The sequence below is a fragment of the Calonectris borealis genome, chromosome 1 (genome assembly GCF_964195595.1).
Source record: "Calonectris borealis chromosome 1, bCalBor7.hap1.2, whole genome shotgun sequence".
Lineage (NCBI taxonomy): Eukaryota > Metazoa > Chordata > Aves > Procellariiformes > Procellariidae > Calonectris > Calonectris borealis.
In genome coordinates, this window is record NC_134312.1 from 211908720 (window position 1) to 211921025 (window position 12306).

Sequence of the window (12306 nt, forward strand, 5' to 3'; positions counted from 1 at the left end):
CTCAATTTCTTAGCTTTCTATAATATTTTAAAATTTATTATTTACTTTAATAGCATTATTCTAAAATATATATACATCCCCTCATATAACAAAGTAGCCCACGGCTTTGGTTTCTAAAGAAAGAATACCTTGTTGAACAAGAATTGTCAAAACAAGCATTTTATCACAAAAATGTAAGAATGGCTCATTTGGAAATAATTGCATTGCTATTACTAAGCTCCTTCCTATTCAGATCAAAACAAACTGGTGTTATCTTGAGAGTTGTTCCAGTGCTTGTTTTAAAGCTTGAAGCCAAGTCAGCCAGGTGGCACTTGGACCATGTCATCTTACATCTGTCACAACTGCAAACAATAAAGTAGAGGATAAAGTCTGTGGAATTAATAGAAGAACTGTTGCACGAAGAAGGGCAACGGAACTGGTGAAGGGTCTGGAGCATGAGTCTTATGAGGAGCGGCTGAGGGAACTGGGGTTGTTTAGTCTGGAGAAGAGGAGGCTGAGGGGAAACCTCATTGCGCTCTACAACTACCTGAAAGGAGGTTGTAGCCAGGTGGGCGTTGGTCTCTTCTGCCAAGTAACAGCGATAGGACGAGAGGAAATGGCCTCAAGTTGCACCAGGGGAGGTTTAGATTGGACATTAGGAGAAATTTCTTCCCTGAAAGGGTTGTCAAGCCTTGGAACAGGCTGCCCAGGGAAGTGGTTGAGTCACCATCCCTGGAGGTATTTGAAAGACGTGCAGACGTGGCGCTTACAGACATGGTTTAGGGGTGGACTTGGCAGTGTTAGGTTGGACTCGATAATCTTAAAGGTCTTTTCCAACCTAAATGATTCTATGATTGATTCTATGAAGAAATATTTCATATTGCCGTTGCCACTTTTATGTGTTTACTTGTAAAAATGTAAAATAAATAGCATTTTAAAGATCCTTACTAGTTCCCTTGTTTAACTTTTAACTAAAAAATTAATCACAAGTGTATCATCAGTATTTTCTAAGAATACAAAATCCACAGAAATTACTTTTTACAGGTATCTGGGCTAAATTCATAAAGCTTTGTACTTCACATTATCTACCTTACAGAAAATGCACAGAATGAAAATTTAATTCTGAAATCTATTAAACGTAGCTTTAAACAAAAGCAAAATCATTTCTTCTTCTAACAAAGTACACTTTCGAGCATGGGTATCTATGCCATAGCAATGCATATCATTACATGTATTACACCGTAAGGCCATAAGCCATTTTAGGCTGGAAAGTACAATAATTACTTATATTTTTATATCTATTTATACTGCAAATTTGGTTGACAACAGTATTTTTAGAGCTAAGAATGCTCCAGCCTCATTATCTATGAGGGCACTGGTTTGACAACTCCCTTTAAGCTGCACTGCTGCTGTATCTCCAAGACAGAAGACACACGCATATGGGTGGGCATTTGTTGAACTTCGCCCATTCTTCCACATGGACAACGTAACTGGTAATTCTCAAAGGAACCAGGAGTCAACACCAGCAAATCAACATAAACTCCAGTTGAAGGTTGGTCATTAACTCACCTGGAAATTAACTAAATAGGCTGAGAAGGAGAGACAGGATGCACCACTCAGCCTCCGCCTGTTTTTTATCGTGTAATATTCATCAGAGCCTTAGACAGCTTTGGATAGGTCTCTCTTCAGGCACCCCAGCTAAATTCAACTGCTACTGTGAACTGAACCTCTCAGAAACTTAAAAGATACAGGCTGGAAATCCCTTTGTATACTTTGTTTCCCACGGCATTTCATGAACAAAGGCTTTTGTATAACTGGGGGGAAAAAAGGAAAAAAACCACCAAATATCCTAAATTAATGGGATTCTATTGTAATGATACAGACTGAAGACTTCGTTCCTTTCTTTGAAACCTCTTCAAAATATCTCAGCTGTTGCAGGCATTATAAAATGGAGCCTATCATATAAACCAAGCTCTTTTTTTGTTCTGACCCTCCTCTGCAAGTCTTTTTCTTCTGCAAAATTATTTTTTTCCTGTCTTTGCCATCACAAGACACTACATGAAGATTTTGAAAGTTCCACCATACTGAAGGTTCCCCATATGCCTTAACACTTCAGATAGAAAAGCACAACCCATGGGGCATGGCCCTTCTCTTCAGTTCTGAGGCAGCAATGGGTTTTTTCCTGATAGATTTAATGAACTCTAAAGATATGTCTGAATTCTTCCACTCAGAAGTCCCAGCATTTTTCAGATGAAAAGAGATTAAGACAGTTTACAAATTCATAAAAATGTTATAAGAAACGAGTTAAGATCCACAGAGTTCATGCATGGCTGATATCAGTTCCAGCTCTCTGGGAATCATGCCTCTACCGTTGTATCTCTGTTGTCCATGTCAGCCAACGTATTTCACAGTATCTTCCCCATTAAGGGTTTCACCCTCTCTGTTTATCCTCCTGCTCCTTCTCTGGATGGGCTGTGTGCATTTGTTTCCCTCCTCTACAAGGGTTGAGAACATCAGTCTTGCAAGCTAATTGTCCTAATAAGATCCCTCCTTCTTGTTCAGTACCTCCACGTGATATACAAATCTTACGTGACACACTGGTTTTGGTATATCACTTGCTCAATGTGAATAAAATTGATCACTTCCAATTAAAATTAGGGAAATTTTCTCTCTCTGTGTGTAGTCATCGAACTTAATTTCAGCCTTTGTCAAATGTATTCCATCCTCCTACCATGCATCCAGTGACTTCTCACAGCCACTGCTCCCAACCCTTACTCCTCCTCCTGGCTCTCCCCTGGGGGTTGAGCGCACAACAGCAGAAGCTCCAGGGGATGCAGAACTGGGAAGCAGGAATAGTCAGCTCTGAAGCACTAGCCGCCTCCTACTCCTCACCCTCTTCAGCAGGCAGGCTGTGGTTGCTCCTGTTTCCTCAACTCCATCCCCGCCGCCACATCAGCCAGCACCCACAAAGAGAGCAGCTCTGTCTGGAAGAGGCTGGAGGGCGTGAGGAACAGATGGCAGCAGATCTTAGCCTGCTGCATGAGGACCAGAAGCAGAAGAAACAGCTGGAGAAGCTCTCTAGGTGGTGTCAGGTCCAGGCACCCTGAATGCACAGCTCTAAACTTTGTGACATTAATGAAATGCACCCCAAGAATTCTGTACACAAGCACAGCCATAGATTTAGCATGATCACATCTGTTCATACAATTTTTGGATCTTTGGGAACAAGCTAGAAGTGCTAGCAGAAAGGAATAAACTCTACAAGGCTCTGCCTCACACTCCACCCCCAAAACAAAGCTACTGACAAAAATAACTAATTAACATGAAAAACAACACATTGAATCCTGAAAATGAATTATGTTTCTGGGTTTGATTCCCTCCCATGGATGCTACTACACTTCAACCAGGAGCAAGGGAACTGCTGAGAAGATTCTTCAGGAACCTTTATGATCTATATCCCACAGTTAAATAATTTTTAGCACTATGTATTCAAATTTGATAACTACTTTTGGCAGCACGCTTTTCTAAACTCTCAACAGTAATTTTACGAACCACATGCAAAAGTCAAAAAAACAGTACAACCTCATTTTTCAATTTCTTCAAGAATAATAAAGGAAAAAATTAAAAATTCTATATGCATAAAGGCTTGATGAGTCCCAGTGAATGGGGAAAGGTTGGAGAGAGAAAAAGAGGGATTTCCCATAGACATTCAATCTTAAAAATTATAACTCCACCTGGCGATAACAGCTGAATTATAGTGCATAGTTTTTCATGCAACCTGTTTTGCCTGTATAGAATAAAAGTTTGCGCATTAGTCTGTTCAGCAGTGCAGACAGAATATTATCCTTTTTTTTAATTTGTGAATTTAAAACAAGTAAGTCTTTACACAATTTTTGCTTTCTAGTATTGAACAGTTTTACCTCCTCTTAAATGTTAAACGGGGTTACATTTTTAAGTACTACTATGAAAGCTGAACAGCAATTTTGCACATTTGGACTGCTGCCTTCGTAGTTTGGAATTTCCAATAAACAAGTTGCTCTGCTTTGATTTTCACTGCCAAGTTTGCACTTCTCAAACAGAATACAGTCAACTTTAGCTCATATTCAACTTATTTTCTGGCTCCTTTTCTACTTACGCACTGTGCAAACATTTAGCAATTTCTTGGAAGAGCTAAAAAAAATTTTAATATGACTCTTGATAATTATATGTTTCTTCTGGAAAAATTAATTTAATTTGATTAATGTCATTCCTCATTTTTAGACTAAATAGATTATAATTCCACAATGGAATTTAACGGAAAGATCTTCCTTGAGTCAAAATATTTTTTCCGCCTCCATATAGCCTGATAAAAATTTAAGAGAGAAAAAAGGCCTTTTTATTTCTCCCACTGCCTTCTTACACAAAAAGCCAACTCTGGACAATTCTTACATATTTTATCTACAAGTTATCTAGCTTAGCATTAACTGCATTTCCACTGAAGCCCAAGGAATAGCTCGGAAATAGTGTCACAGGACACAGTATGCCAACGTAAAGTTCACCATCATCAAATAGATGCACTTTCACCCAGTTCCTTTCTTGCTAATCATGGCTACATCCTCTCACCACTTATCTTGTTGCTTCTCATCTGGTTCTCTCTAGCCCCTGAGGCGGTTTAATTGATAAAAGATCAGAGGGAATATGGGAAGAAAAAAGTGGAACTTTTTTTACCACATCAGTGAGCTGAACTGGCTCGACATAAGATGTACCAGACACAGAAACTATGAGTATCGTTCACAACAGAGATCATTACGCCTGTAATCATCCCGGTTTTTTTGCATTGCATGATACAGTTAGCTACACTTTAAAAAAATATATCATTTGATTTTTCCATAAGTCACACCAGTAACTACAAGGAAGGAGATTCCACAAACTCTCTGGGCAACCTGATCATTAAAACACAGAAAATTAAGTACCCTTCACTGAACAAAACTGAGCAGAAAGAATTTGGAAGGGTTGCACATATTCCATAACTAACACTTCTGGAAACTGCATTACACTCTTCTGTAGAAAAGAATGAAGAGCAGTACGTAAAAAGTATAAAGGATCCATATTCAGAAAAACTAAAACTACGGACAACAGCAGGACAGGAAATCTCAGGTACATCTTCAGACACAAAGATATATTGCTTTATTTCAAAAGGGAAATTAAAGCAACTTCATCAGCATAAAAAGCATTTTACAGCACAGCTGGGATTCCAGGGTAAGTCTAGATCTAGATTCCAGAGCGAATGCTGTGTCTATTATACGAACTTTTCACAGTGTTACCTAAGAATTTGATCAAAATCAAATTGCCATGAAAAAACACTAAGGTTTCTACGTTTAAAACCATATATACTGTAGCATCCAGCTGTGGCAATGCCCAGATCAGTTCTCATTTCCAGTGTCATGACTGACTATAGTTGTTTTTTTTTTTTTTTAAATGAAATTCAACCTAAGCATAAATTCCACCACCTAATATTGGAGACATTTAATCGGCAACGTTCAGAACGATGTTTACCTGATATAAAACCACACAAAGAGGGAAACAAATATTCACCATCAACAGAAGCATGTATGAGCAACATAATATTCAAATATATTTATCCTTTTTAGAATAATTCATGTATTAATACTTCATATACTACCTGAAGTTACTGATTTCTTGAAAGGAACAGACAAAGGATGAAGTAACCTCTCCGCAGCTACCCGATAACAAAGATCAACCTCATATGAATTTCTTTAAATTCTGCAATTTTTGATAGAGAAAATCCAGTGAAAAATTGCCTGGCTAAAAGGACATTCTTGTGAGTCACTTCTATTATAAGGCTAAATTATAATTCAGGCAAACCGAAAAACAGAGTGGTCTTTGAAGAATACTTGATCTCCCACTGGGCAGGATTTAAATTCTTGTTCTCCTTTAAAAAAAAAACTATTACGTAGGTATGCAAGTTATATATAGTCCAGCCCTCTTCACTTACCTGAACACAATATGTCTCCCAAGAATTTATAAAGCATTACATTAATAAAACATTATACCACATGGCGGGGGTGGGGAAAGGATATATTTAGCCTTACTTCTCCGTGTCTTAAAGGTGTAATAGCTCCTCTTGCTACTGCCATTCGGAACAACGTTTCTGTGGCCTGCATCAACAAACACACACACACACACATTAGTTATTTAAAAAACAGACAACACAGCTCATTAAGATGTCTTTCAACTTTTATAACATTTTTTAAAGCGTCAGCTACCTTTGGCACCCATTCTACAACTGAATCACTTCAGTAAGTTATTTAGAACAGTCTGCACAGGTTAAGCAAAGGGTTATTGCAAGGCGAGAGGTCTATCGAGGATTTTGGTCTCAGCTTAAGTAGCCACCTAAACAGTCCTGCGACACTGCAGCAGATACACAAGACTCTTCATTCAGGTTAGAGAGGCGCAGCCCCACATAATGGTCTTCCACAGGTTGTCAGGTAAAAGTGGGATACTAAGGGAAAAAATAGCTATATGGTATTTTACAACTCATGAAACTAATTAATTTTTAGAATTGCTATTTAATATTATACACTGAAATTAACAAACAAGTATCAAAAAACAAGGGTATGATGCAACTCTTTTCCTAAAAACACCTGAGCTCCTCTTAACTCTTAATAACGGTGGCATTACAAAACACAACATTGTCATGTGCAAATGACAGGGAACACAATTTTGGGGAAATCTTTAATTAGGTTAATCTTTAGTTAGGTTGCATACCTTTCTGTGCTAGTTGTCCCATCCTTTCTTTAAATCAGTGGGACAATTAGCACATACTTCTGACACAAACATAGATTACTGACACTTAATTCAGACTATGATACAAAAAAAGCATAGGTTCTGTATCACATTTCTTTCTACAAGCTGGTTGCAAAAAGGCATGAAAAAATTCGCTGGTTATATAAAAACATGGATTGGCACATCAGTGTACACGAGAACAGATTTGTTTTAAAGACTTGTTTCCATAGCAAGTAGTGAAGCCGGTTTCAATTTCAACTGCAATGAAACACGTTTTTAATATCTGGTTCTAATAAAAAAAATATTCTAACATTTAAGGATCTATGTTAAAAAGTAATTAGCAGACTGTTTGAAAAAATGCTTAGAAAATTTATAAATAAAAGTAGTTTGCAGTAGCTGGTTATCTTTCTAAATAGTGATTTAAAAAATAAGCAGCTTGATGCTTACATGACTGCTGGGTTCGTGCTACACTACCTTAAGATAGCTGTATCTCAACAAATTTAATATCAAAGACATCTCTTGAGATTAATTCCTCAGTCTTCCTAGAGACAGATTAAGTAGGGCTTACCCCTTTCTGCCTGCAGAAAAGAATTTCATAAAAGAGCTTTTAATTACCTTATGTTTCCCCCCTCCCATCTGTAAATGAATGTCTGAGCTCCAGAATACTGGACTGCAAAATGTATTACTTCATTTACACCCGTGACAATGCCCAAGTGTGATTCTTCTTCTCAAACCTTTCTTCTTTGAGAGAAGTGAACCTCATACAACCTTTTGTACTTCCCAAAATTGGTTTCTTTCACCAACATTTTTAAGGATATTTCAACCGAATTGAGCATTCTGTCAATACAACTAAGCTGCTTTTGTTTCTTTTGAAAACCACTGGTGTGTGTGACTTTCTTTTCACATCTACTAGTAAAAGATCCTTAATACACTTGTACTCATTAATGCTAGATGTCAAAACCATTCAGAAACAAGGAAAAATCACAGCAACAGCAAATCTAGTACCATAGATGTCCTCCTATGGGCGCCACTGTCCATGTGCCGAGTATCACTAAGAAGATTAGCACTACAGTCACAGCTTCCTACCCAAACAGCGTGGGGGGGATGAGGCCACCTATAGCCATTCATGCACTGACAATGACAAGGCTGGAGAAAAAGTTACTGGGCTTTTAGTTATGCAAAATCCAAGAGGATGTTTAAAGAAGTTCATCTTTCAAAAGCGTAATCAGACCCAAGCTTACTGTTGGTGCAATGTTTAAGGTGAAGGAGGTGGGCGTTAGCAGAAAACGTTTCAAGTTTGTATCCTTTCTACAAAGAAAACTAAGTGTGAACAACGTGTTGAGATTCTAATACGGCGATGTCTTACGTGGAAGAACAAGATGAAACCATTCAGAAATTTCTTTAATGCTTCACAAAACTATAATATCACACCGACTAACGATAAAAGTAATCAGGCTAGGAAAATTTGGCCAGTCTTAAAATCTATCTGTAACACTTCTGTTTTGGACAAACTCCCACACTGTCTTTGACTTCCATATTCTTCCTTTCTGTCCCGCAAATGCAAGCACAAATAGAATCGTTTGGCAGAGACCACCTGGGTCATCTGGTCCTACCCAGGGCCCCTTGGAGCAGGTTGCCCAGGGCTTGTTCAGGCACATTTTCAGCACGTCTAAGGATGGAGGTCCCACAACCTCTCTGATCAACCTGTTCCAGTATTTCACAACAACGTTTGCAGTGACAAGTCCATAAAAAATGCAATTTACAGATGACCTGTAAATTCCCTGTGCTCCCCAAAGAAGCACAGCCCAATTCCCCAAATTCTCCGTAAGTGGTGGAAATGCTTTGTGCCAGCCAAGTGGAAAGCCACCCTTTCTTCTGCGGTTTCTAGCTGTGACAAGCCAAGCCACACTGAAATCCCAAAACACAGAGCATCCTGTTGCCATTCAAGCTGCACAGGTTGAATATGGAGGAATAAGCATGGGGGTGGAGACATTTAAAATATAAATTTGCCAAAAAACTCTATTTTTTGAAATGTTAAAGACAAACTCCATCATACTTAATGCTCCATAAAGAATACAGGAAAAAAAGCTGGATGAATGAAGAATCCCACAACAGTAATGAAAAAAGAACAATATGCTCACATACCTCGTATACTTTCTGAAATTCTGTATGTGATAATATCTTGCTGATAGTGAAAGGATCCCTACAAGACATCAAATCTACTTTGACTAAAAATCGAGTTTATTGAACACATCTTGCCTGGTATATTCCTGGGTTTTAATTGCAAATCTACCAAAGTTATTAGTACAATAATAGCCAATATTCATAATGCATAATATTCTCATACAACTTGTTTCAACATTGATAAAGTTTAAATCCATTGAACAGAAACGTCACAACTTTAAATAATTTTTTTTAAAAAGTATTAAGTATATTGAAATAGGAAGTTTGATTACTTAATTGGATTAAATCTGATAAAAACATGCAGAGTACTGCTCTGTCACAAACTAATCTATCTTTCAACACAGGCTACCTAATAAAATAATTTCTTGGACTTCTTCAGCAATAGATTTCTATTGGAAAAGTTTATCATACTCTTAGGCATCAGGTCAAAACTTCTCTTCTGCCCCACAGAACAGTTTTCACGGCTCTTTTGATTCACAACCCACAGTATCCTTGAGCAGAGACACCCAGTTACATGCCATTTACAGTAAGTTTAATTACCTGGTTGCAATGTCAGCCCTTTTCAATCCTTAAAATATCTTCTAAAATTCTTGCCTATATTAGACATTTGTCCACTGAATGCCAAGTTTTTACATACAATTACATTTATTGCTTCCTAATTTAGAAATTCAGCATAAATTACATCAATTTTTAAATGCTGAAAATATTAAAAAAACCTTGTATTTTATGTTAGAATGTGTAACTGTGACTATGAAATACAACTGATTGGAAATATTTATCATTGTGTCCGGATAACCGATTAAAAAGGCAAAACTGTCCATTTAAGAAATAATAATAGTGTTCCCAAAGAAACCGTCGAGTAGGAATTTAGATCATTTTTAACTGCTTCTGCCTCTGTTAGCATTAAATATTTCATAATAATCAGTTTTTTTATGAAGCTGTAAAAATTTAAGATTTATTTGCATTCAATTCACTGTGAATAAGCCTTAAATAAGAATCATTACAGGCTTAGGCAATGACTTTAGACACTTCTATTCAGAGATGCAAGTCAGAGGTCCGAAAGAAAGCAAATTATCAACAGATGGTTTTAGTGATCTCAGTGTGAAATAAATGTGTTGCCAAGCTGATAGTTACTGAATCCTAAAATTGTCCTTCATTGTAAGGAATGTATACTGTGTCACATTATATGTGAGGTGAAACAGCAGCCTCATGTATCTTACCACTCCGTAACGCCGTGCAAGCTCTAATATCATCTCCAGACAAAGATGACCAACTGTTCCCCCTCCAAGAAAGCAGTCGCTTCTGTTCAAATTCTTTGCAAGTGGGTTTAGGGGGGGGGGAAAAAAAAAAAGAAAAAAAAAACCAGGAGAAACCACTTGTATGAACCAGAACTAAAGTGGAAAATAATTGCGCATTATTGATGGAAATTGTAGGAAAAACAGCAAGAAAAACAGTACTTTAGATTCCAGATGTTTTGAATTTTCTAGGTATTCACAAAAATAAAATGGTCTTATAATACTTCATAAAAATAGTTACTGTTTTACCAAAGTTAAAACTCCAAATGCAAGCAGTGGAGGGGATTGCTAATGCAAATTAATTAATTTAGAAATGCGTGCTTTTTAATCACCTGACAAATTTTGACATCTACTTCTAAACGTGTACTTAAAAAAAAAAATTCTATTTAAAGATATGTCCTGAAAGGCACAGATCTTTGGAAGTCATTCACAGCAATTTACAGCTTTAATTAAAATTAAAATGGTGCAATTTGTTATAAGAATAAAAATGGATGGAATACCACAAAAGACTTTTTTTCGCTCCTATTAAGTTTGCTGATCTTGGCTACAATAGCTGGCTGACAGCTCTGGCCTGTAAAATTTGTGTTTCTTCATGAAAAGCAAATTACATTAAAAAAAGGTTCTTGACAGTCTAACCGAAATCATCAATAATTTTTTTCAACTTGATTACATATTGCAAATGAGCTATTGTTATAGCCCTTATTAGCTAACCATCACACAGCTTTTGAAAACAAGCATAAGTACTATAAAAAAAGAGATTTGGTGAGATTCAGAAGCAATAATGAATAGGAAAAGGTACAAGAAGATTCTGAAATCAAATTTTTTTCCCAATTTCTGTCCACAAAATTTCAAGTGTAAGGCACTCTCTCCATCTAAACCTTACTCCAGATGACAGATTTAACTTAACTGATGAGCTTATTTATTGTTACAGCTTTTGATGAAATCACTACAATACCAATATAGAATTTACTGCCATTCTATATATTTAAAATATATTAAAGTACAACACTGAAGCGAAACCGATGCTTTTAGAGAGACATATATTTAAATTTTTATTTTCTGGAAAACCATAAAAAATTTAATTCCTTCCATTTTACAAGTGTGAATTCCATGTACCTCTGTCTTTTACTTTTTTAAAGGAGTCTGAATGTCTCTGCCTTCATTACTGAACTATTTGACCGTTATTTGTACAATGAGTACATCAGTATATACTTGACATGTGAGACACAAGCTCTTTCCATTCAGTCATTAGCAGATCAAATAATTTCTTACCTTTACCTTCTGTAAAAGCAACTTAACTATGAAGTCTATAAAGACTAAACAATTTAAATCCCAACATAAAGCATATTTTACAGAGCTCATGAGAGCCTTGCACCCATTTTCTGAAACTTCCCTGATTTTTTTCCATTTTCAGCTTTCAGAATGTGAACACCCAGAGAAAATATTGCATTGAAGACCCACCTTTGCATTCCATAATATTTGATCTCTCTTTCCTCTGGTTACTTATACAACATCTGTGCACCTTTATTAGAAGAATAATACAATTCTACTACACAGTCACGTTTTACTGCCTGTCCCAAATGAAAATAAAGATGCACATAAGGAATGGAAGGACACATAGCCGCAGTATTCACAAGCCCCAGCATCGGAGCACCGACAATCAATTGTTAATCGCCACCTTCCGTCCGGTTTTCGGACTGGCCAAATCTTGTGGAAGCTCTGGATGCACATCAGAAGGGCCAAATCTGCTCTAATTTATGGGGGAGGAGGGAAGACCAGCTTGAAGATTAGAGGGTAGGAAGTAAATGAAGCACATACATGGCCATGTGTCTTACACAACAAAAGTACTAACTGAAAACGGTTCTCCTTTCTTAAATAATAAATGTAGATGTTTGGGGTTTTGTAAAACTCATCACTAATATAGCATAAATAATCCAGTATTAAAAGTAACAAGATTAAGAGCACAGTTAGTTATTTTTGAGTTAGGTCTTGCTCCTTACTTGGAATATTTGCAGACTTGTCGTGTAAACATAGGTTCAAATTTATACACAAATATTTGATC

General features: G+C 36.8%; 1 protein-coding gene across 2 annotated transcripts in view; it reads right to left on the reverse strand.

Annotated features, from left to right (window-relative positions):
* The window catches only part of TMEM135 (transmembrane protein 135), a 185549-nt gene that overhangs the window by 95801 nt on the left and 77442 nt on the right, over positions 1-12306 (reverse strand). Inside the window, exon 5 of one of the 2 annotated variants that reach the window (XM_075140179.1) lies at positions 6072-6137. The exons of the other annotated variant lie outside the window; for it this stretch is intronic. Within the exon in view, the coding sequence (XP_074996280.1) occupies positions 6072-6137 (66 nt within the window). The remainder of the gene's footprint in view (positions 1-6071; positions 6138-12306) is intronic. 2 annotated transcript variants of the gene reach the window in all.